Here is a 26,066-nt window from a genome sequence, read left to right on the forward strand (position 1 = left end):
AGCACTACTACCGAGTAACCAGCAATGGAAATTACTCCAGCCCATGGAAAAACCTGTCGGGTGTGCCCCAAGGCTCCCCTCTATCGCCCACACTGTTCAACATCTACATCACATCCTTAGGTCACCATCTACATAAACTAAACTTAAAGCACTACATATATGCAGACGACATAACCATTTTAATCCCCTTAAATGACATCACAAATGAAATTATAGACAACCTCTCAAAAACAATGACAGAAATCGAAAAATGGACCACCAACTTCAAACTGAAACTAAACACAGAGAAAACAAAAGTCTTTTTGGCAAGCCCCAATGACAAAATTACGAGAACATCTTTAAAAATAAACAACCACGAATATCCAATATCCGGTACCATAAAAATACTGGGTATCACACTAGATACACACCTAACCATGGCTGACCACACAAACTTACTGGTGAAAAAATGTTTTTACACACTGTGGAAGCTAAGGACTATTAAAAAATACTTCGACACAACATCCTTCAGGTTGCTGGTGCAATCGCTGATCCTATCCATCCTAGACTACTGCAACATTGTCTACCTGGGTATCCCACAAAAAACAGTAAAAAAATTGAGATTAGTACAAAACACTGCTGTTCACTTAATCTTTGGACTGAGAAAAAAAGACCACATTAGCCCCTACTATAAAAACTGCACTGGCTACCAATGGAAGTGCGAATACTATTCAAATTTGCATGTATCTGTTTCAAACAAGTCTGGGGTCTAACACCCTCCTACCTGCAAACACACTTCATTCTGCACAACCCCACACGAACAGCCAGAAACAAAAATATCTTTGCATACCCAAAGATCACAGGCTGCAGATACAAATCCTTCCTGGATAGACCCTTCATGTTCCAAGCAAATAGACAGCAAGAATGGCTGAGAAACTAACCCAAACTGACCTACAACGCATTCCAGAAATCAATTAAAACTGCCCTATTTGACAAATTCATTGACTAAACAGATTACCCTCTCTCACTATGATATTCCCTGCTGTAAACACTAATTCAATCTCTCAGGTAACTCCAATTTTCATGTATTCTTTACCCATGGAACTCCAATTAGTATGTAACTTTTCTATTTATGCTTCCTGTTATTCGCTGACTGTCCAGCCTTCTTTCAATGTGAACCACCTAGAAGTCGCTTGACTATGGCGGTATAGAAAAATAAAGTTGTTGTTATTATTTTTCACACTTGGAGTCTGATTTTCTCACGAGAAAACTCTCCACATCAGTCTCCTAGAGCTCTTTGCAATTCGCAAAGCTCTCCAAACAATCCAAGACCGTTTTCATCATCAGATAATTCTTATCAAAACAGACAATCAGGTTTCTATGTTCTATCTAAACAAACAGGGAGACATAGGAGCTCACCCTTTCTGCATGGAAGCGATTCAGATTTGGATATGGAATTCTCCTCAGAGCAGTTTATCTAGCAGGGAAGCAAAATTTTGGCAGACAAACTCAGCAGAATCCTTCAGCCCCATAAGTAGCTTACTTCCACTCTACATCTGTTGAGGACATCTGCAAAGCAGCCATGTGGTCCTCAACTTACACCTTCACCTCACACTATTTAGAGTAAAACTCCAGAAAAGACAGTTGGTTTGGACAAGCAGTTCTTCAAAATGAGTTTACTTCCTGAGTGCCAACTTTCCCACCAACCCTCTTCGTTTTGCCATGCTCATGTATATTCAGTTTTGACCCTCTTCCAGAGTCATAACCCTGGCTGCTTGGGAGTCTTGCATGTGAGAATATTATACCTGTTTGTTCTTGGAGAAAGCAAAGATACTTACCTATGTTCAGGTGTTCTCCGAGGACAAGTATATATTCTGACAACCCGCCTACCTCCCCTAGTTGGCTTCTTAGATTTATTATTAAACTGCAGGTTCTGCAAGCTGATGTTAGGTGGGAAAGCACCGGCATGTGTGCAGTACAAGCAGCACCTTAAAATTTAAAGTAATAGTACATTTGGTGTCATTCATGGAACCTGTATGGACAGATGTTACCCACATATGTGAGAATATATATACTTGCTGTTCTCAAAGAACACCTGAACACAGGTAAGTATCTTTGCTATGTACTTCTATCAGCACTAAAATAAATAAATGAACCAAGAACATGCCAAAAGATATATTAAAAACAATAATAAATACACAAATTATAGGCAGTTACTAAAATTGCTCATAAAATGCCTCCTTTGGAAGGTAAATCAGAAAGATAAAATAATTTGTTTCTACCCATAATTATTCTAGCTAAACCCAAGAGAGATTATTTGTAGATCATGTACACTAATTTGGAAAAAAAACATAAAAAAAGTAAATACTATTTCAAAAATCATGAAGCTCTAAGAAAATAGGAGCCAAAAAGGTATATAGCAAAAAAAAAAAAAAAAAAAAAAATGGCTTCCTGAAAAAGATATAGATGATGTTCAGTTAAGGAATATAACTATGTCAGGTAGCCACTAAAATTTTATTTATTTAGCTGGATTTATTAATTGCTTTTATTAGGAGATTCACCCAAATTGTTCTTAAACTACCAGGAGAGTTTTAAATTTTCTTCATGCTGATGTTTATACATTTTGGCCCTGATTCTCGTAGCAACACCAAAGGTAAGGCAGCAGTAGGTATCTTACTGCCACCTAATTTAATTGGTTTAATTGGTGATAAACGATGTGGTAACTGATTGTGTCATTTAAAACCAATTAAAAGCTAAATTTTAAAAAATGTAGGTGCCTGCCGTTGCTTACAGAACAGGTAGCCAATGTCCTGTTCACAGAAGTGCCTGCGATCAAAATGGGCATGGCTTGCACCAGAAGTGACTGTAGACGTCAGTAGGAGCCCTTGTGGATGCGATTCTCATGTAAAGTAGGCGCTGGAAATGTAGACCAGTAAAATCCTGGCCTACATTTCCAGCGTCTACTTTACATGTGGTCATGAATCGGTAGCCGACACTGGTACATGATTGACACGCAACCGGTGCTGGTTTTGGAGGCGCTGGCTGATACCGGTGATGGTTGCAGAATCCAGCCCTTTATGACTTGATTTATTTTCTTTGTAATAAATGAATGTTATATGACCAGTTTGCTTTCAATTTGTTTTCATATCTTTGTATTTTTATTTAATTGTTTTATGTACCTCATATGCTTTTTTTATCGGATTCATAAAGCTTGTGTATACAGTTTACTGTATGGAGAGAATGGGTCAAACCCCATGCAGTTCTTTCTGAACCTGTATTCATGAAATAATTGCTAGTCCTTTATAATGATCACTAAGGGGAGAATTTGTTAACAAGTGCTACTGCATTATTGTGCTCTAAATGCTAAAGACACCCATAGGAATATAGGCTTCTTTAGCACTTAGCACCCATTGATGACAACCCCCCCCCCCCAGAGTTTGGTTTTCATTATTTTTTTGGTCACCTAAAAGATCCTTTCATGAATTTTGCTTTTCCACATGCTATTTTTAGAATACCATGGCTAGACACTCTGAGAACTGTACTGGTCCTGATGGCACAGATGGAGAGAATGGAGGCGAAGGACAGGAACCATCAACCAAGAAGAGCAAACGTGGGCGAAAGAGAAAGATGCGCTCCAAGAAAGAGGATTCCTCAGATAGTGGTAAGGACATATGGGGAAGCAAGCAGAAAATATAGTTGCATGACTAATCCTGCCTCTCTGGTGTTTATCAGTTTTCAACCCATTGCTAAAATCTCCATTTTTTAGCCTCCTTGTATCTTGCTTTCTTGATAAATATCCTACCTTACTCTTTCTTTAGTCTTAAGCTTTTTTTTTTTTTTTTCATTTTCTTATTGCCTCCAGCCTTCGTGCAAATTCTCTTTTTTTATATGAAACTTTGCTTTCTTTCACTCTCTCTCTCTCTCTCTGTATTCCCTTTATATGCCACTTTCTTCTGTTCTTGATCTTGCCACCTTTCTTCCTCTTCCAGCCTGTCTTCTCTTCCTCTGCCAATCTATTCTTCTATTTCTTTTTTTCATCCTTTCTATAGCCTATTCTCTTTCCTTTGTCCTGCAAGCCTTTTCCTGTCCTCCTTTCCTATCTGTATTTACTAGAGCTGCCCAATTCAGGGAAAAAAAATTTCAATTCGATTTTCCTGCCCAATTGGGTGTTTTTTTCCAAACATCCTGGTGGGTTTATTTTATAGCCATTTCACCCCCATTTTCCTCTCCTACCCACACTGGCGCTGTGGTATAAACTAAACAAACAAAAAAGACTTTTCCTCTTTCTGTTAAATCCGAGCTCATGTTCACGGTCTAACACCAGCTCTGGCAGGATACACATTTCAAATCTGACATATTGTATTCACAAAACAGAACATAAAATCATTTTTCCTACCTTTGTTGTCTGGTGATTTCATGAGTCTATAATTGTATTTCCTTCTGACTATGCATCCAATCTTTTTCTTTCTTCACTCAGGCCCAACAATTGTCTCTTTCTGTTCTCTCCCTCCTTCCTTTCTATGTCCAAATTTAGTGCCCCCTTCCTTCATATGTAAGCTAGTGTCCCCTCCCTCCCATGGTGACCTCTTCCCTGCCTCCTTGCTTCCCTCCCTCCTTCCTTACTATGTAAGTTAGTGTCCCCTTCCTCCCTTCCCTCCTTCCTTCCTTCCATCCAATGTAAGTTAGTGCTTCCTTCCTTCTTCCTTCCCTGCCGCTCCGAAGCCTGCCTTCCTCCCTCCCTCCCTGCCGCGCTGAAGCCTGCCTACCCTCTGTTGATTCCTCCTCCTCTACCCCCCGGTCCACCGCTCGCCGCAACTCCAGGAAGGTAAGGACCAGCATGCAGCAATTGCACGCCGCCAGCCGATAAGCCTTCCCACAACGTTAATTCTGACATTGGAGAGAAGGTTCGGGCCAGCCAATCAGCCCGCTTACCCACAACAAGCAGTGAGAAACCCTGGGTTAGCAGACTTAGCTCAATAAACATTTTGTCCTGGGAGGAGGGTTGGTCACCGAATCGGCAAGGCCGATTTAAAAAAAAAAAAAATCGATTTGAATTGATTGTATCTACCTCCTTCGTTGTTCCTTCTAACCCACAGCTGGGACTGAAGTGGTAAAAGCATAAGTAATAACCCTTTGAGGTCAGTAAGATAACAGATCCTTACAGTATGGATGACATTACGGACAGACTCTTTGGGGAAGTTTCTTTAGGTTGCATGTACTATTATTTAAAACATTTCTAGCCCACCTGTTTCTTTGAAAAGCTTTTGAATGACTTCTTGCATCCATGCCACTTCTACCTGGTGCTAATGCAAAGCATCACTTCAATTTTAATCTTTCCGTAGAGCCAGTTGAGATGTGCTGCTTCAGAGTTTAGCTTAAGATAATTGGGGGGGGGGGCATGGGTATGCTTAATTGTATTTTAACAGTTGATGCTGTTACATTGTATTTTTCTTCCCTTTAGCATCTTAGCTAGGTTTTTCTAGGCATTTTTTTTAGTTTTCCTTTGTGTTTTTTTGCATAGTCTGAGGATCTCAGGCTTCTGGTTGGGGAATTTGTATTAAGAATTGAATCTTTTTGATTTCACCGTTTTAACAGACAAGATGTTCCAGAAAAAACTAGCTTCCAACATCTTAAAAATGTGCACTCCTTGCAACAGAACCATTCTACTACAGACACCCCCATAGCTGGTACTTACAATGCCTGGAGCCTGACCATGATACCTCTTTTTGTAAACTGTGAGCACAACTGGCCAAGAGAGATTTTTTTTGTTTGAGAGAATAAGTGTGGATTCATTTTTGGCACTAAGAAATCTTGTCCATTTATTTAGAAATTGAAAGCATTAGTCTTCATGGGTCCTGTATCGGGCATTGGAGATGCATGGGCATTGAGAGTACACTGTTCACCCTTAACATCAATAAAGGTCATTGGGATTGGTCATCTTCCATGTAAATAAAAGGGTGGATTTGTCCTCGACTTTGATGCCAAAATCTAGATGAAGGGTGCCAAGGTCCTTAAAGTGGCCCCGATATGAAGACCATTTGGCCTCCTCAGAATTGGAGGGGATGCATTCCGGAAAATGGTAAAGACCCTCCTCTTCAACTAAAGGTCACCCTCAGTCTACACCCAACCTCTTAAACCCCACCTCTACCCTTCTTTCTCCATTCTAATCTTCTGCAAAAATTTCTGTATAGTCCACTCTCAGCCTACTCAAATAACTTGTATCTAAACTAAACTACTTATATTTAAACTACTGTTCTTAATTTGCTGTATAGTCCCTATATTTACACTGCTGCACAGTCTCGTATGTCCAAGTATTTAAATCTACTGTATAATCTTGTATGTCCAATTCACTCCATTGTGAATGTTTACTTGTAAACCGTTCTGAACTACTGGGAGGACGGGATAAAAATCTAAATAAATAAATAAATAACTTTCAAGGACCCAAAACCTCGCTTTCAGTATTTCCTAGGTGGCTCAGGAGTAGTTAGTGAAAGGCAGTATGTTAAGTTTAAATAAACTATATGACCACATCTGTTGCATTCCCTAAGTTTCTGTTGATGGCAACTTAAGAAACAGCTCATGAGATTGAATGAGCAAATGGAGTGCTCTTTTTGATCATTGAAAGGCTGCAGCTTCAGTACCATCAATGTGGATGTAGCAAGACATCCAGAAGATCTTAGAGATTCATGCACTGCTTGCATGCGAGATGGTATTTTCAAGACCTAGAGGGACTTTGGGGGTCGATATCTGCTGTACCACTGTCTTATCCCAGGACAAGCAGGCAGCATATTCTCACATGTGGGTGACGTCATCCACAGAGCCCCAGTACAGAAGGTCCCAAGTGTATCACCACTTTAAGAACTTTAGAAAGTTTGCAACCGACTGCATCATGCATTTGCGAGTGCCTTCCCGCCTGACATAAGCGCGCGGCTCCTCAGTTCAATGTTTTTCATGGAGCTGTTCAGTCGCGCCATTGAACATTCATTAACTTTTTTGTGCTAGCCTTCCTGTTCGTGCTTATTTTTGTCTTTTTTTGATTATATTTTTCTTTTTTTTTTAAAAAAAAAAAAAAAGAAAGAAGTAGAGTCTTTCTTGCTATCTTGCTATCCATGGCAGGGCCTTTTCTCCCTCCTCAGCCTCTTGCATTCGATTTGGCTAAGGCGGTTGTTCCTAAATTCATGTCCCAACCATTAACTGGTTTTAAGAAGTGCAGTAGGTACCAACGAACCATTTCGGTGACAGACCCGCACAGTTGGTGTATACAATGCTTAAAAAAGCGTACCTTCAAAAGCCGCTGCCTTCAACAAAAACAACTTTTCAGTGCCGCAATGGATGAAGTTCACTCGTCTCCTTCAACTTCCAAGACACCGACTTCAAAGGCACCAGAAGTGAAGGCACAGCATTCCGTGACACCGCTGGTAAAGGTGCAGCATTCTACAGCGCTTCCAGTGAAGGCACCGTCATCCAAGGCGTTGAGATCTTCTACTCCGGAGTCACAACCTCTCGCTTCTTCAGGTAAGCCAGCAAGGAAGTCACTAGTCTCCCAGGTGGTGTCGGCCATTAAGGCATAGAGTCCAGTCATGCGAGCCAAATGAGATCCTTTTTGCAACTCGCTTCAAAATCTAGGAGTGTCTCCTCTTCAGAGTCATCCTCTTCGAAGCGGGTCGTGATACCAATGGTACCAGCATCAAAGCCACGGGTACCAGTGCCTTCTGTGGAGCAAGTAGTGACGCCGATGGTACCGGCGACAATGCCACAGATATCTTCTGACTCCAACATCGTCTCTGCCGATACCGGCCCAGCCTGAGCGTATCAATACCAGGGCCTATACCGTAGACGTGGACTTACGACCCCCAAGGAACCCTCGAATAAAGAAGATGGGGATCATCGTAGGTGACTCCATTATACGTCACGTGGACAGCCACACCGCAGGAGGAAGAGAGGACAGAATCGTCACCTGTCTGCCTGGAGCCTGGAGCGCAGGGGGAGAGGATACTGCTGTGCTCATCCACGTGGGAACAAATGATGTGAGCGGACGGAAGTATGACAGGGAAGAGATGAAGGGCCAGCTCCGCTCACTTGGAAGATTGCTGAAGATCAGGGAGGTGAGGGTGGCCTTCTCCGAGATCCTCCCAGTACCAAGAGCGGATGGAAAGAGACAAGGGGAATTGCAAGCTATTAACGCCTGGATGAGACGATGATGCGAAGAAGAAGGCTTTGACTTCGTGCGCAACTGGAGGGCGTTCTGGGGAAAAAGCAAGTACTACAGAAAGGACGGATTACACCTCAACAAGGAAGGAGCAAGAGTATTGGCGAGCAACTTGAAGAGGGCCATCGAGAAGGCTTTAAACTAATAAATAGGGGAAAGCCGACAGTCGACCACCAGTCGATGGTACGGACAACAGGATGCCCCGATGAAGGATCAATGGGCTACTACTCATACACAGGAGAGGACGAACTCACAGCAAATAAGGAAGACAAGGCAGGAAGGGACAACTCAGACACAGGAGGGGATGACCGCACAGCAAATAAGGGAGACAACACTGGAGCGGTTAAGGAGACCGTGAAAGAAACAGTAGGGACAGCAAAGAGCAGAAAGTCCAAAAAAGTAACTCGAAGAGAACTCAAATGTATGTATACCAATGCTAGAAGTCTAGGAAACAAAATGGGGGAACTAGAGACAATAGCAAGAAATGATAAGTTGGAAATCATTGGCATAACAGAAACATGGTGGAATGAAGAAAACAAATGGGACACAGTACTTCAGGGATACAAACTATATAGAAGAGATCGAGTAGGGCAGAAAGGTGGAGGTATTGCCCTATATGTTCAGGAAGGAGTAGAATCTGTTGAAGTGGCAACGACGGAAACGAAAGAGAAGCTAGAGTCCCTCTGGGTCAAGATTCCTGGCCAAAACAGTGCAGACACGAAAATTGGCCTTTTCTATCGTCCCCCGGGACAGGCGGATGAAACTGACTCTGAAATGATAGAGGAAATCAAACGAGAATGCAAGACGGGCAATGTAATAATATTGGGAGACTTCAATTTCCCGAGGATAGACTGGAAACTAGGAACCTCCAACTGCGGCAATGAGGTCAAGTTCCTGGAGGCGCTAGGGGATTGCTTCCTGGAACAAATGGTAAAAGAGCCGACAAGAGGCAACGCCACCCTGGACTTGGTGCTAAATGGCCTCACGGGACCGACAAAAGAAGTAGAAGTTACGGCACCGCTGGGGACGAGCGATCACAATGTGATCATCTTTAAGCTTGACATCGGGAATAGAAAAAGTGCCAAAACCTTAACCAAAACCTTTAACTTTAAAAAGGGCAAATACGATTGCATGAGAGCCATGGTGAAACAACGACTCAAAAAAAGGTGGATAAACTTGAAACAGTAGAGCAGGCATGGTCCCTACTGAAAACTACTATCACAGAAGCACAAAACCTATACATTCCGAGGATCTCCAAAGAAAGGAGAACAAAGGGTAAGGGAGAACCAGCATGGCTTACCAGACAGGTGAGGGAAACCATACAAGAAAAGAAGGACTCTTTCAAAAAATGGAAACACATGAAAACAACCGAAGCATGGAACAAACATAAAGACGATCAGAAGAAATGTCACAGGGCGGTGAGGGATGCCAAAAAGGACTATGAAGAAAAAATAGCGCAAGAGGCCAAAAACTTCAAGCCCTTCTTTAGATACGTGAAAGGAAAAAAACCCGCAAAAGAGGCGGTGGGACCCCTGGACGATCAGGGAAGAAAAGGGTACATTAAGGAAGATAAACAAATTGCGGACAAACTAAATTCCTTCTTTGCGTCCGTCTTTACAGAGGAGGATACCGCAAAAATACCAGAAGCTGTGAAAGTGTTTAGTGGAGTAATAGAAGACAGCCTCACCACAGTTGAAGTAGATTTGGAACAGATATACTACCAGATCGACAAACTTAAAAGTGACAAATCCCCTGGACCGGATGGAATTCACCCGAGAGTCCTAAAGGAATTGAAGGTTGAAATCGGAGAGTTATTGCAAAAACTCGCCAATCTGACAATCAGAACTGGACAGATACCAGATGACTGGAAGATAGCGAACGTCACGCCAATTTTCAAAAAGGGATCAAGAGGAGAACCGGGCAACTACAGACCTGTGAGCCTTACGTCTGTCCCTGGAAAGATGGTTGAAGCGCTGATCAAGGATAGCATAGTCCGGCACTTAGATATACACGATTTGCTGAAACCCAGTCAACATGGGTTCAGGAAAGGGAAATCATGTTTAACGAATTTGCTTCAATTTTTTGAGACCGTGAACAAGCAAATTGATAGTGGAATGCCGGTGGACATAATATATTTGGACTTCCAGAAGGCATTCGACAAAGTTCCGCATGAAAGACTTCTCAGGAAACTACAATGCCATGGAATAGAGGGAGATATACACAGGTGGATAGGCAAATGGCTGGAAAACAGGAAGCAGAGAGTGGGCATAAATGGGAAGTTCTCAGACTGGGAGCAAGTGACTAGTGGTGTGCCCCAGGGCTCGGTACTTGGGCCGATCCTATTTAACATTTATATCAATGACCTTGAAGACGGAATATCCAGTGAGATCATTAAGTTTGCAGACGACACAAAGCTATGCCGGACAATCAGAACGCAGAAAGATAGCGAAGAACTCCAGAGCGACTTGTATCAGTTAGAGAAATGGGCAGAGCAATGGCAGATGAAGTTCAACGTGGAGAAATGCAAAGTAATGCATTTAGGCAGTAAGAATAAGGAACACGAGTATAGAATGTCAGGAGCAACTCTGGGTAAGAGCGAACAAGAAAGGGACCTGGGTGTACTGATAGATAGGACCCTGAAGCCGTCGGCACAATGCGCGGCAGCGGCAAAGAAAGCGAACAGAATGTTAGGAATGATAAAGAAAGGAATCATGAGCAGATCGGAGAAAGTCATAATGCCGCTTTATAGAGCAATGGTCAGACCACACTTGGAATACTGTGTCCAACATTGGTCTCCCAAACTAAAGAGGGATATAAAACTGCTGGAGAGGGTGCAGAGACGAGCAACGAAGCTAATAAGAGGTATGGAGAACTTGGAATATGAGGAACGACTCAAGAAACTAGGACTGTTCTCCCTTGAGAAGAGGAGGCTACGAGGGGACATGATAGAGACGTTCAAAATACTGAAAGACATCGATAAAATAGAGCAGAAAAACAAATTATTTACACTGTCCAACGTGACACGGACAAGAGGACATGGTTTAAAGCTAAGGGGGGGACAAGTCCAGGACAAATGTCAGGAGGTTCTGCTTTACGCAGCGAGTGGTGAACACCTGGAATGCTCTTCCACAGGAGGTTATTAAGGAATCCACTGTGCTAGGATTCAAAGGCAAATTAGATGCACATCTCCTTATGAGAGGCATAGAGGGATATGGGTGGTAAAACTACATCAGGTGTATACCTGACTGGGCCTCCGCGTGTGCGGATCGCCGGACTCGATGGACCATGGGTCTGATCCGGAGATGGCAGTTCTTATGTTCTTATGTTCTTATATTGGTACCAGTACTCGGTCTTTGGTGCTGTCTCCTGGACTTCGGCATCATCCTGGCATGCATCCAAGACTACTGCTTCTAGCCTCAGCTCTTCCAAGCCTTCTCCTTGATGCTCTCATTCGAGTAAGTCCTCTGACAAGTCCAAACACGTCTCTGCTAAACATTTGGAGAAGTATAAACATAGAAACATAGAAGATGACGGCAGAAAAGGGCTACAGCCCATCAAGTCTGCCCACTCTGCTTACCCACCCCCTGTCTATGCCCTAATGACCCAATTTCCTTATCTTGACCCTCGTAGGGATCCCACATGGGTATCCCATTTATTCTTAAAGTCTGGCACGCTGTCTGCCTCGATCACCTGCACTGGAAGCTTGTTCCAATGATCAACCACTCTCTCTGTGAAGAAATACTTTCTGGTGTCGCCATGAAATTTTCCGCCCCTGAGTTTGAGCGGGTGCCCTCTTGTGGCCGAGGGTCCCTTGAGAAAGAAAATATCATCTTCCACTTCGGCACGTCCCATGAGATACTTAAATGTTTTGATCATGTCTCCCCTCTTCCTACGTTCCTCAAGAGTGTAGAGCTGCAATTTGTTCAGTCTCTCTTCGTACGAGAGACCCTTGAGCCCCGAGATCATCCTGGTGGCCGTCTGTTGAACCGATTCAATTCTGCGCACATCTTTACTGTAATGTGGCCTCCAGAATTGCACACAGTACTCCAGATGAGGTCTCACCATGGCCCTGTACAACGGCATTATGACTTCAGGCTTTCGGCTGACGAAACTTCTATTGATACAACCCAATATCTGCCTTGCCTTAGATGAAGCCTTCTCCACTTGATTGGCAGTTTTCATGTCTGCACTGATGATTACTCCTAAATCTCATTCTGCTGAAGTCCTAGTTAAAGTTTCTCCGTTCAAGAAGTACGTCCTGCATGGATTTCCGCTTCCGAGGTGCATGACCTTACATTTCTTAGCATTGAAGCCTAGCTGCCAGGTTGAGGACCAACTTTCCAATGTAAGCAGGTCCTGCGCCATATAATTCTGTAAACTGCATTCACTTACTATATTACATAGTTTGGCGTCATCGGCGAATAGTGTTATTTTACCTTGAAGCCCTTGAGTCAGATCCCCTATGAATATGTTGAAAAGGAGTGGACCCAGGACCGAGCCCTGCGGCACTCCACTGGTCACCTCCGATGTTTTAGAGAGGGTACCATTAACCACCACCCTCTGAAGTCTGCCACTCAGCCAATCATTGACCCATGCAGTTAGTGTCTCTCCTAACCCCATCAATTCCATCTTGCTTAGCAGCCTGCGGTGTGGGACACTGTCAAAAGCTTTCCTGAAGTCCAGGTACACGACGTCCAAAGACTCTCCCAAGTCCAACTTTCTTGTTACCCAGTCAAAGAAGCTGATGAGATTGGATTGGCAGGACCTACCCTTGGTGAATCCATGCTGACTGGGATCCCGAAGATTCCCTTCATTCAAGATCGTGTCCAATTTGCTTTTAATTAGTGTTTCCATGAGTTTGCACACTATTGATGTGAGACTCACCAGTCTATAATTCACAGCCTCTGCCCTGCAACCCTTTTTATGCAGAGGAACGACATTAGCTAATTTCCAGTCCAGGGGAACTTTCCCCTTACTTAGGGAGAGATTGAATAGCTCATTCAACGGTTTCACCAGGACATCGCTCAATTCTCTGAGCATTCTTGGGTGCAAATTGTCTGGTCCCATGGCTTTGTTCACCTCGAGTCTTGCCAGTTCACTGTAAACTTCACCTGGTGTGAATTCAAAATTCTGAAACGGGTCTTCTGTGCTTTGTGTTGCCTTCAACTGGGGACCGTGTCCCGGTGCCTCACAGGTGAAGACTGAGCAGAAGTATTCATTCAGTAGTTCGGCTTTATCGGAATCTGCTTCCACGTAACTTCCGTCCGGTTTTCTAAGGCGTACTATCCCGCCTGTGTTCCTTTTTCTGTCACTAATATACCTGAAGAAGGATTTGTCCCCCTTTTTAATGTTTTTTGCCAGAATTTCTTCCACTCGAAGTTTTGCCTCCCTAACTGCCATTTTGACCGCTGTAGACCTGGTCCTATATTCTACTTTTGCCTCTCTTTTCTCCGTGCGCTTTTTTCTTCTCCTTAATGAGGTGCGAGATCTCCGCGGTGAACCATTGGGGTTTATTGTTTCTTTGTCGTTTATTTACTGATTTTATGAAGCGGCTAGTTGCTTCATGTATGGTTGATTTCAGTGTTAACCACTTAGCTTCTACATCATCGGTCTCCGCTTGGTCCTGCAGCGTCTGATGGACGAAATCTCCCATGCGTGCGAAGTCTGTGCCCCGGAAATTGAGTACCTTTGTTTTCGTGTTTGATCTAGGGAAGCCTTTCCTCAGGTTGAACCATACTATATTGTGGTCACTGGAGGCTAGCGTATCTCCTACTGAGACCTCTGAAACGCTTTCCCCGTTGGTGAGTACCAGGTCGAGGATCGCCTGGGCTCTAGTGGGCTCCGTTACCATTTGTTTGAGACGTGCTCCCTTTATGGAGGTTAAGAGCCTCCTGCTGCCGCTGGTTGTCGCTGAAAATGAGTTCCAGTCTGCATCAGGCATATTGAAGTCCCCTAGCAGTACAGCTTCTCCTCGTAGAGTGACATTCTCTATGTCTTCAATTAATTCTGCGTCCATGTCTTCCAGTTGTCTTGGGGGTCTGTAAACCACACCTAGATACAGGCATTTTTCTCTGCCTCTTGCCAGGTTTACACAGAGGGACTCCCCGGTGTACTTGACATCTGTGATCCTGGTGGTTTTGATGTCCTCTTTAATGTATAGAGCTACCCCCCCTCCTAACCTGCCCTCTCTGTCCTGACGAAGTAGATTGTAGCCCGGTATAGCCATATCCCATCCATGTGAGTCCGTGAACCAAGTTTCAGATATTGCCACCACATCTAGGTCGGCATTCCTTATTTCAGCCTCCAATTCTAGAATTTTGTTGTTACCTAAACTGTGTGCATTGACATATATGGCCCTCCATATCTTGTGTTTGCTAAGTCCCTGTGAGGCGTATCCTACCCGAGTCGGTGTGACTCCCAAAGAACTGTTTGCAATGTGGGTACTTACCTTGGACATGGAAGCGGAGTTTCAACTCACCTCATCAGGATAATTCCTTTCTGCACTAATATGTGAATGGGTACCCTCCCCCGACTTACCTAGTTTAAAGCCCTGTGAAGCAGGCGGGCTAGTCGGTGTCCGAAGACGTTCTTACCCCTACTGGTCAGATGGAGTCCGTCTGGTCCCTGAAGTCCTTGTAGCGCTTCCCCATGGTTTAGGAATCCGAAGTTCATATCCTGGCACCATCCCTGTAGCCACTCGTTCGTCCTCAGGATACGTTAATCTCTGGCTCTTCCCTTGCCTCTAACTGGGAGGATCGATGAGAAAACCTCCTGCGCTCCTGTCTGCTTCAGCCTCTCACCCAGTGTTCCAAAGTCTCTGGTGATGGTCTCCGGTGTGTTCCTGGCAGTGTCGTTGGTTCCAATGTGGACAAGAAGCATAGGAAAGTGGTCTCGGGGCGTGAGTAGTCTATCCAGACTGGCGGTGACATCTCGTATCCTGGCTCCAGGCAGACAGCAGACCTCCCTAGATTGCATATCCGGTCTGCAAATTGGTCCCTCGGTGCCCCTCAGCATGGAATCCCCGATGACTATTACTCTGCGCTTCTTTGGGGGGAACCGGTCAGTTGTCCCTGGAGATGGAGCTGGGTATTGGGCCTGCTCCTGTTCCTGCTCCTGTTCCTCATCAGACCCCTTCTCCTTCCCAGGATCGATACCAGGGACGTAAGAGACATAGATCTCAATCAACAGTAGTGGACTTTGACTTCCACCTTCAGTCTTCTCTTGGTGCTTCTCCTTCAATAACGGAAGTTGATGACTCTCCTGAGTGTTCACCACCTCTATCTCCTAAAGAGGCAACTCCTCAAGAGTCTCTTTCTTTTTCTCGTTTCATTAGGCAACTTGGTAAAGACATGTTTCATAAGTTGGAAGCTGACTCCAAATATACACCTGAATATATGGAGACTATGGACATTGAGCAGCCTCCAAAAGAGGTGCTCAAGCTTCCTCTTCACGCAATTTTGAAAGACATTTTCTTTAGAAACTGGGAATCTCCCTTATCAGTGCCAGTGGCACCTGGAAAGCTGGATTCCACTGGAATCCATTTTCAAGGTTGCTCCTACTCCAGGGTATGACAAAGCTCAGCTTTCTCACCAATCATTAGTGGTAGAGTTTACACTTTAAAAAATCTACCTCCTCTAAGGTGTATGACTCTGTTCCACTGGACAGAGAGGGTTGCTCTATAGATAGATTTGGCAGGCACTTCTACCAAAATTCTATGCTGAACAGTAGAGTAAACAACTATACTTTTCACTTCACATGCTATTTAAAGCAATTGTTGAATCAATTACCTATGTACCAAAAATATCTTCCTTCACATCATGTTAAAGGATTTCAACTATTGGTTTCCACCCTTCTACAGCTACGAAAGCATTTGGTACAATCCGCCTACAATTCTTTTGAGCTGTCCTCTTGAGTTTTTTCTATGTCCGTGGTCATGAGAAGGCTGGCCTGGCTTAGTGTGGCAGACATGGATGTTAATCTTTAAGATTGTTTGGCTAACATACCATGTCTTGGTGATGAGCTTTTCGGAGTAGAATTGAAAATGCCCTCAAAAGCTCATCGCTCATGAAAAATCTTGGGATTCCTTAGTTAAGCCTAAACCCAAGTCTTCCAATTCATGTACTAAGCCAACAGTATAGCGGCATATAAGAAATAAATTATTATTATTATCTACGTCTTACCAGCGAAGCTATACTGCTAAACCATTTGCTGCTTGAAGATTCAGCAGAAGAAACAAAAACAGCAGAGGTCTCAGAAACCTCAGCAATCTGCTCCTGCAAAATCTACTCAGCCTTTTTGACCATCTTCTCGAGAGCATAGTTTCAATCCAGTTGGCTCTGTCTCTTCCTCAACCCATCGGAGGTCGTCTGCAAATTTATTCTCATCATTGGGAGCTAATCAAATCCGACCTCTGGGTTCTTTCGGGAAGGATACTCCCTTCATTTTCTCACCATGCCTCCAGCCCTCCCGTCATCCCTCCCTTCGACAGTCACTTCAGTGGTGGATGCAATCTATCAATCTTTCCAGAGGTTTGCTTTTCCAAAAGCCTCCACATCAGAAGGTTCTTACGACAGACTCATCAACCTTTGCTTGGGGAGCTCATCAGGATGGTCTATGAACTCAAGGTCTATGGACCCTCCATAGACCGACGCCATCATGTAAATCTATTGGAACTCAGAGCAATTTTCAGTGCTCTCAAGGCTTTCCTTAGAATCTCAGAGACTGGGGTTTCCCTACACACTGTTCCTTCCTTTTTGCCGAAGATGCTTTTGTCCTTTCATGTTAATCAGGAAGCCTACTTACCTGTATTCCAGTCCACTGATTCTAAGAAACAGGATCGCATTTTGAAGAAGTTGGACATAAGAAGAGTGCTTCTTCGTTATCTGGAAGTCACCGAGTTTAGACTCTCTGATCATCTTTTTGTACTGAATAATTCGTCTAAGTGAGACACGCCTGCTTCCAATGCCACGATTTCCAGATGGAAATGTAAGTTCATTTTGTCAGCCTACTTTATCTGTAGGAAACAGTCCCCTGTTTCTATTAAGGCACATTCAACTAGAAGTGTAGCTTTGTCCACTGTACATACATTTACAAGGTTTTACAGGGTGGAAGTTGCAGTAAGAGAGAACTCTGCCTTTGGTCCCTCAGTGTTGCGGGCTGCAGGCATCTCGTCCTAGATTTCTGGAAATGTTTTTGTATGTCCTGCTTGTCCAGAATGAAACACCTATTGCACTGGAAAAAAAAGATTATGTTCTTATCTTGATAATATCTTTTCCAGTAGATAGGTGTGTCATTCTGGACCCCCCCCACCCTGTCCTTCCTACACCTGCCTACTATCTCATTCTGTTTATTCTTCTCTGAATGCCAGTTAGCCCTTTGGGCCCTGAAGAATACTGTAAAATATATTTTTAAGCGTCTACAGGAATACTATCTGAGCTCCTTTGATGCTTCTGTTAGCTGTTACTTGTTCATTGATTGTTCATGTGTTATTATGGTTGAGCAGAACAGTTTCTTTGTTTGGGAAATTTCCCATTTTCCCTTACGTAATTTCGATGGAGCTCTTACAGGCTTGAGTACTAACTGCAGGTGGCAGTAGAGCCCCCATGTGAAGTGGGAGGGTCACAGAAAAAATCTGCATATGGCTTTCGGCCATGGGGAGATAACCCACTTGCCAGAATGACACATCTATCTACTCGAAAATATATTATCAAGGTAAGAACATAATCTCTGTCTGGACATTATATTGAAAATGCCCCTTCACATTGTCACATAGAAATTTTCTTTCTTTTTATAAACTGTTTTCCCCCTTCATGTCCCTTCTTTCCCCATACCCCAAATTAAATTCTTAAGATATTAAGGCATACATTACAGAGTCTTAAAGTCAGAGAGATTACTGGCTTTAAAAATGAATACTGTACACAATTTTAATATAGTGGTATGTCATTTTATATTGAAGATAATTTCAAGTATCATCTGTTCTGCAAGTACAGAATGTTTTATAAGCCTATTTTCCTTTATATGGAATTTTTTTCTGTAATGTGTCATATGCATCTCTCTCATTTCTATAAGACAATGACTTACTATTTGAATTCTTTGTAGAAGAAAATGCTGAGCCTGACCTGGACGATAATGAAGATGAGGAGGAGACAGCAGTAGAAATTGAACCTGAGCCAGAGGTGCAGATGGTTAATCTTGTACCACCTCCAGCAAAGAAGCGGAGAGGAAGGCCACCTGGCAAAACTAACCAGCCAAAGCAGAACCAACGTAAGTCATTCTTTAACTTACTCTTTTTTTTTTTTTTTTTTTATAAAGGAGTTTTATTAATTGCATCTCATATTTTCTCTTCCTCTTAATCCAAAGGGCATCAGGAAAAAATTCAGAAGAGGTCCTAAAGTTAATTTTGGGGAAGGGGGACCCCTATTTTTAACCTTTTGATCCTTAGTGCTACAATCACTGTGAAATTGTACTAATGAAAACAGAGGTACATTAATGTACAGTATACAGTACTCCCCCCAAAATTCACAGCGGTTCCGTTCCAGGAACACCCGCAAATTTCAAAAACCGCGAATACGGTTTTTCAGCTGATCGAAGGCAGGAGAGGGCAGCTGGGGTACCAGCGGGTGCTTAAATTGTACTTACAAAGCCGGGCACATTTTCCAGCCGCCTCTTCCTGGTACTAAAGTCATGGTTACACCAATCAGGAGCTGCTTTGATATGCCAGATAGTGTGTCAAAGTAGCTCCTGATTGATGTATCCATGACTTTAGTATCAGGAAGAGGCGGTCGGAAAATACCGCAAATTACTGAGTCTGCGATTTGCGAACCGCAAATTCGCAGGGATTTACTGTATATTTGAACAATTTCAGCTTGAATGCTTACTTGAGATGTATGTGCTGCCAATATATTATAAAGCAGCGGTCTCAAACATGCGGCCCACGGGCCGCATGTGGCTCTCCAGGTTTTATTTGCGGCCCGCAGTCTGGAGGCGATCATTCTCTTCCTTTTGGAGCAGCAGCCGGCTCGTTCGTTCAAAGCCGCGGGTTGGCGGCTCCTTGCGCTATCCACTCCTGCATTGGAAGCCTCTCTGATGTCACAACATCAGAGAGGCTTCAGACGCAGGTACGGATCTCGCAAGGAGCCGCCACCCGCAGCTTTGAACAAACGAGCCGGCCAGACACGCTGCTGCTCCAGTGGCGTACCAAGGGGGGGGCGGTCCACTGTTCTCCCTAGAGTGTGGCTCGTCTAGAGCAGTGGTGCCCAACCTGCTTCCCTTCCCTTCTCACTGCTGCCATCGGGGATCAGGCCGGCACCATTTTTCTTTGATCTCCCTGCTTCTCTTCCCTGCAGGGCCGACCAACTCTCACGGCCCGACGTCAATTCTGATGTCGAGAGGACGTTCTGGCTAGCCAATCGCTGCCTGGCTGCCCGGAACGTCCTTTCCAACTTTAGAATTGACGTCGGGCAGCGAGAGTTGGCCCCGTGCAGAAGAGAAGCAGGGAGATCCCGGCCTGTTCTCGATAGCGGCAGCAGCCTATTCTGCGGCAGCGGCCTATTCCGTGGCGGCAGTGGCATGGGGGAGGGCAGGAAGGAAGAAAGAAAGAAAGAAGGAAGGTGGGGTGGGGACAGGGAGCCAGAAAAAAAAGCAAAATATGGGGCACGGAGGAAGGAAGGAAGAAAGAAAGAAAGAAGGAGGGGGGACAGGGAACCAGAAACAAAGCAAAAAATGGGGCACGAAATCAGAGAAAGACAGACATAGAGAAAGAAAGAAAAAGTTGGGGGAGGGAATGAGGTCTGGAGGAGAGGAAGCATACAGGAGGCTGAAAGAAGGGAAGAAGTATTGGATGCACAGTCAGAAGAATAAAGTGCAACCAGAGACTGATGAAATTACCAAACAAAGGTAGGAAAATGATTTTATTTTCAATTTAGTGATTGAAATGTGCCAGTTTTGAGAAAGAAAAGATATTGAACTTTAAATGTGGGTGCTGCAGAAAAAAATAGAGTACTTGGAGGGCCGCAGAAAAAATAGTTAATGTCTTATTAAAGAAATGACAATTTTGCATGAGGTAAAACTCTTTATAGTTTATATATCTTTCCTTTTAACTGTTAAAGGAAAGTTTTATAAACTATAAAGAGTTTTACCTCATGCAAAATTGTCATTTCTTTAATAAGACATTAACTATTTTTTCTGCGGCCCTCCAAGTACCTACAAATCCAAAATGTGGCCCCGCAAAGGGTTTGAGTTTGAGACCACTGTTATAAAGGGTGTTTGTTTATTGGATTGTGTATGTTAATTAATGTAAGATGCTTAGTTGTAGGCAGGGTATTAATGAATAAAATAAATAAAATAATCAATCTGTTTGCACTAGAAAGTCCTGTTGTGGATAATAGCAGCATAGATATAATCTGTTTCAGTTTCCAAATAGTGAAATAAGACACTGTATCTCAGTGACATTGCTAGTAAATGTTAACTGTGGATAAAATAAAAACTAAATTTTTTGGGGGGAGGGGGTATTTTTAATTATCCATTTGTTAATAACAAATTACAAGCATATAAGTTTATGGAAGAAAAATATAAAAAAAATAAGAAAAAAATCTAATCTTAAATCATCTTATAGTCCACATTAATGAGGCTGGCTAGTTCCTAGGAGGACTAAGAAAACATTTCAAAAGAAAAAAACTTGACATCGATTAGGACAGGCAATAAACTTTTAAATCACTTTTTCTTCAGCCACCACATTAGTTTGCAAATCTTTCTCTAATACAGGCTTATCTTTCAGAAATAACTCCAGTTGAGAAAGGTTCACAAATATGTACATATTATTCCCTTAGGAAATAACAAGGAAATCTGAGGAAGAAGGTAGCTGCCACAACCAAGACCCTAGGCTTGAGCTGAAGGAACTGCTTCCTCCGATATTGTGTCTGTTTGGCTACATCACTTGCAGTTGTTGACCACAAAATATATAGCCTGTTTCTTGGCAAAATACAGTTTAAGAATAACCTGTTTTTCTAACTGCTTTGTATATAAGCAGCATCCCTTGTGGACTTGACACTAAAGGCGGTTTTCCTCGCCGCAGTGACATGTTTCAGAGCTCTGGGAGCCTTTCCTCAGAATTTTAGACACTTTCTGTTTTTATTGAAGGTGGTTTTGGAATTTCATGTGGTTTAGGTATTTCTGTTCCTTCATTTTTACTGAAGGTGGTTTTGGTATTTCATGTGATACAGTAGGTCCATTTACCTGTCTTTCAACGTACAGGTTTCTAGGAAGCAGGACTGCATTTTAATGAAGTTGGGCATGAGGAGTTCTTCGCTATCTTAAGGTCACCAATGAATTTAGGTTCACTGACCATTTGTCTGTTCTGACTCATTCATCTAAGCGTGGCACTTCTGCTTCCAAGGTCACAATTTTCAGATTGATCCTTAAGGCCATTTCTTCAGCCTACATTGTCTATAGGAAACAGTCTCCTGGTTCTTTTAAGGCACATTCGACCAGAAGTGTAGCTTCGTCATGGAAGTGGCCGCTGTAGCTCTCACTCCTGCCGCAGCAGAATCAAAAAGACGCTTGAGGACAAAATCCACTCTCCTGTCCTGAATATCCTTCAGGACAACCCCTCCATCAGAGGGTAAAGAAGTACTCTTAGTGACCTGAGCCACAGCCAAATCGACCTTCGGCGGAACCAGTTGCTTGGTGAACTCCGGGGCCATGGGATACAACTGCGCCATGGCCCTAGCACATTTAAGGGGACCTTCCATGGACTCACAGACCTCTAAAACATTCCGGCCAAGTCCGGAAATGAGGCGGATAGTAGAGGTTTATCACTCATGACTGAACATTCTACCTGAACCGCACGGTCTGAATCAAGGTTCAGTATTCTCAGGGACTCAGAAATAATGTCACGCAGGCGGCTAATCTTGAAGAGCCTGCGTATTGCTGGGTCATCCCCAAGATCTCGGAACCCACTGTTCTGGGGATCACCAAGTTGCCTTTCAAAGGTTCGCTCTTGTTTGGCCAAGGTTTGGATGACCTCATGACCAGTGTTCAAGACCATAAGCCTAAGATGCTTACCTGGGTCTAAACCTCGTCCGACCAGGGGTTCGGGAGAGCCGAATTTTCGTTCCTACCGGCGCCAGGCCCCCGGCAACGGGACAGCGTTTCAAAGCTCCCTCCAGACCTCGCTTTGGAGGTTCAGCACAACAACAATCTTCAAACAACTGTCCTCCTGCCCCTCCCAAGAGGAAGTTCTGACGCCAGGCCTCTAGCACCTCTCCCTCGGATCGTGGGGTGGCTTTCAGCCTACCTTCCGGAGTGGCAGAGGGTGACATCATACCAGTTGCTCCTCGAAGTGCTCAGAGGGGGTCTCCGACTGCAGTTTCTCCGACCTCTGCCAGATTTCTTCCTGACTTCGCCCATGGGAAATCTGGACAGCGCCCGAAGAGTGTGAACCACGGTTTCCAAGTTGTAGCAATAGAACCTGTTCCAAAGGACAACTTGGGCTCAGGGAGATACTCAATATACTTCATCATGCTAAAGAAAGGCTCCGAATATTGTGAAAAGAGGAAGCAGCTTATTTCCTCTGCAAAATTCGATTAAAGACAGAGAAAAAAAGGACTTCTAGAAGTTTGGAACAGTAGAAAAATAAACAGTTTAATTTAATAATAATATTTTTTGAGTACTTATAAATGAGAATTCTCTCATATCCCCTATAAGTGCACTGAATCTAAAACACAGTTGAAAAGCACATGATGGTAGTGTTCATGGTCATAGTAAGTAAAGAGGCAAAATAAACTGAATCACTATACACCGGGAGACTGCAGTGGGGTATGATTGACAGTAGAGAACTAACATTTAGTTACTGTATGTGAGCAGAGTTTTCCATATTAAACTGTGCTCACATACAGTAACTAAATGATTACTGGCTGCAGATACAAATCCTACCTTGAGAGAACCTTCATGTTCCAAGCTAACCGACAACAATCCTGGCTGGGAAACAACATAAGTAAAACCAGACAAACCTACCATGCATTCCAAAAATCTATCAAAACCGCTCTGTTTGACAAATTCATCACCTAAACAGACCATTCCACGCTCTCTACACTTTTCCCCCTTCAAACTCCTAAGCAATTCTTCAGGCAATTCTTACCTCCCCCCCTTACTTTCCCTCCCCTACAACCCTTTTCTCCTGTAACTTTCCCTCATGCATTTGTAATTCGCTGAATGTCCAGACTTCTCTTAATGTGAACCGCCTAGAAGTCGACTGACTATGGCGGTATAGAAAAATAAAGTTATTATTATTATATTACTATTTACTAACATTTAAGATTTATTTTTTCTTTTCTTTCCCTGCTCTCGAGCCTCTATAATTAATTTATATACTTCCTCATTCCTCTCCACCCCTCTTGTTTCTCATTTAAACACAAAAGTGTAGAAACGGAAACCTATACTAATAGAATTTACTCTGGCTATATGAAGTACATTCATTTTAAAAATCTTCCTGTGCCTCTCCTAGCAATCATAGGCAACAGCTAAGGGCTGTAATGATGGGAATAGACTTGCTGGCTACTCAGCCAGAAAAGCATGAGAAATCAGGAGTGGGATCATATAAGAGTTTACAGTCCAGTCATTGCATAGGTAGTTCAACGTCACTCTCTGAGAACTAGTTAGTAAAAATATGAAAAAATTCCTATTTCAATACTATATCAATGTGATGTAAATTCAAAAATTCTGATATGTGATAAATCTCACTGGATCATAAGTATACTTGTCTTTTAGAAATAAACTTATGTCTCTAGGGGTCTCGACGTGGCCCCGTTTCGTGGTCTGCTTTAGGAGACCCAACAATCTTTAAAGCACTCTGTAGGCTGTAATGAGCTGTAATAAGCTGTGAAGCATTTCATTGAGAAAATCGTTTGCAGGATCAATGAGATGATCTGAAATACAAAAGTTTCTATCAGTGCATAGCACAGACAGTACTATAAAACAGCTGTGCTATGAACAAGTGAAAGCTTACTTTTGCCATTTTAGTCAGTAAGCTTTCACTTGTTCATAGCACAGCTGTTTTATAGTACTGTCTGTGCTATGCACTGATAGAAACTTTTGTATTTCAGATCATCTCATTGATCCTGCAAACGATTTTCTAACTAGTTCTCAGAGAGTGACGTTCTCAGAGAGTAACTAGTTCTCAGAGAGTGACGTTGAACTACCTATGCAATGACTGAACGGTAAACTCTTACCCTAAGAGAGGATTTTCACCCCCTCTTCAGAGTTTCACTTCTCTGAGCATATCTTATAAAGCATCTTCACTCTCTCAGCACTAGGTTCCAGTATAGTCAGGTCTTGTTTTGACTTCATACATATATTTGGACTGACTTTTTGTTATAAATATTTTCCCTGAGTAGTGTGAACGCAGTGGCTCCAGAGTCTCGGCAAGATACAGGATACTCCCTGTATTACTGTATTCCCGTTGGCTCCACAGTCCTACTCTCAACGGGTCACTGCTGGCTGCTTAGTCTCAGTCTCTATCACTGGCTCCTTAGTCTCAGCAGGATTCAAGTGCACTGTAAAAATAAAGTTTTCTTTTCTCTCTCAAAAAGGGGGGGGGCACATCCTGTCCGTCTCTGAAGTGCCGGTTGCTTAGCCCTTCACAAAATGACCTCGACAGTTGCTGTTTCAAATAATTACTTAAGTTTAATGAATAATAAAGGCAGCTTATCCCAGGACAAGCAGGCAGGTATTCTCACTAATGGGTGACGTGATCCAACGGAGCCCCGATGCGGACGCCTCACAAGCATTTTTGCTTGATGAAACTCGAAGTTTCGAGTCGCCCGCACCGCGCATGCGCGAGTGCCTTCCCACCCAGACCAGGGCGCGTCTCCTCAGTTCTTACTTTTCCGTGGAGCTGAGAAGTCCGTCTTCGACTCTCTGCATGAGGATTTTTCACTTGTGCCTTCTAAAGTCCGTGGTTTTGGGTTATTTTTCTCTCAATCGCTGATTTTCGTCTTTCTTTCTTGTTTTCAAAAAAAAAAAAAAATTCTTTCATCCATCCGACCGGGCAAGCCACGTGGCCGCAGCCCCGCGGCTTCAATCTTGCGGCGGAGCTTTTCCGGCCTATGTCCCGGCCTATTACTGGTTTTAAAAAGTGTGCCAAGTGCCAGCGCGCGATTTCGCTCATGGACCCTCATCGACACTGTGTTCGTTGTCTCGGGCCTGAACACCTTCCGAAATCGTGCCGGCCTTGCTCCACTCTCACCGCACGTGCTTTCAAGCGCCATTGCGTCTTGTGGGAGTCGTTGTTCAGCATGGAGTCCTTGACGGAGCAATCATCATCGAAAGGCCCCTCACCTTCGACTTCATCCGCTGCTCCTCTGCCTTCCACCTCTGCGGCGCGGAGTCTCATCAAGCCTGCATCGTTCGTGCCAGCCCCGACTCCAGCGCCTGCTCCGATTCCTTCCTCAGTCTCTTCAGATCAGGTAGCACAGCAGCCTATTCCACCGGTAGTGCTAAAAGTGCCCAAGGCTTCTAGGCCCAAGCACTCACACACTACTCCCAAAGAACGCGAGGCCCGTGCAGGCGGTCCCATTGCAGATGCGGATCCGTCCTTGCCGGCCTTGTTCCAGACCTTGTTAGAGAAGCAATTCATTGAGCTCTTCACCACCTAAGCTTCTCTCTCAAATCCAGCCTGGGCACGGGGAGGCCTCTCGCGAGGTCGAGCTGCCTCCAGTGCCTCAGCGATACACACACTCTCTACAGGGAGCAGAGTCTCTGCCAGTGTCTGGTCTGGCTTCGGTGCATGCATCGCCAGGAGCAGTGTCTTTGCCCATGCCTCCATTGGAACCGATTCACTCGATGCAAGGAGCAGAGTCTTTGCGAGTGCCTCCATTGGAAC

General features: G+C 43.8%; 1 protein-coding gene across 4 annotated transcripts in view; it reads left to right on the forward strand.

The window, feature by feature from the left end:
- The window catches only part of CTCF (CCCTC-binding factor), a 336,042-nt gene that overhangs the window by 299,277 nt on the left and 10,699 nt on the right, over positions 1-26,066 (forward strand). For 3 of the 4 annotated variants that reach the window (XM_033940988.1, XM_033940990.1, XM_033940987.1), the window contains 2 exons: positions 3,490-3,640; positions 18,287-18,451. In XM_033940988.1, coding sequence (XP_033796879.1) covers positions 3,490-3,640; positions 18,287-18,451 — 316 coding nt within the window. Of the gene's footprint in view, positions 1-3,489; positions 3,641-18,286; positions 18,452-18,547; positions 18,714-26,066 lie in introns of those variants that run through there. The other variant, XM_033940989.1, reaches the window with a different exon arrangement.

This window comes from Geotrypetes seraphini, chromosome 4, assembly GCF_902459505.1.
Source record: "Geotrypetes seraphini chromosome 4, aGeoSer1.1, whole genome shotgun sequence".
NCBI classification, from domain to species: domain Eukaryota; kingdom Metazoa; phylum Chordata; class Amphibia; order Gymnophiona; family Dermophiidae; genus Geotrypetes; species Geotrypetes seraphini.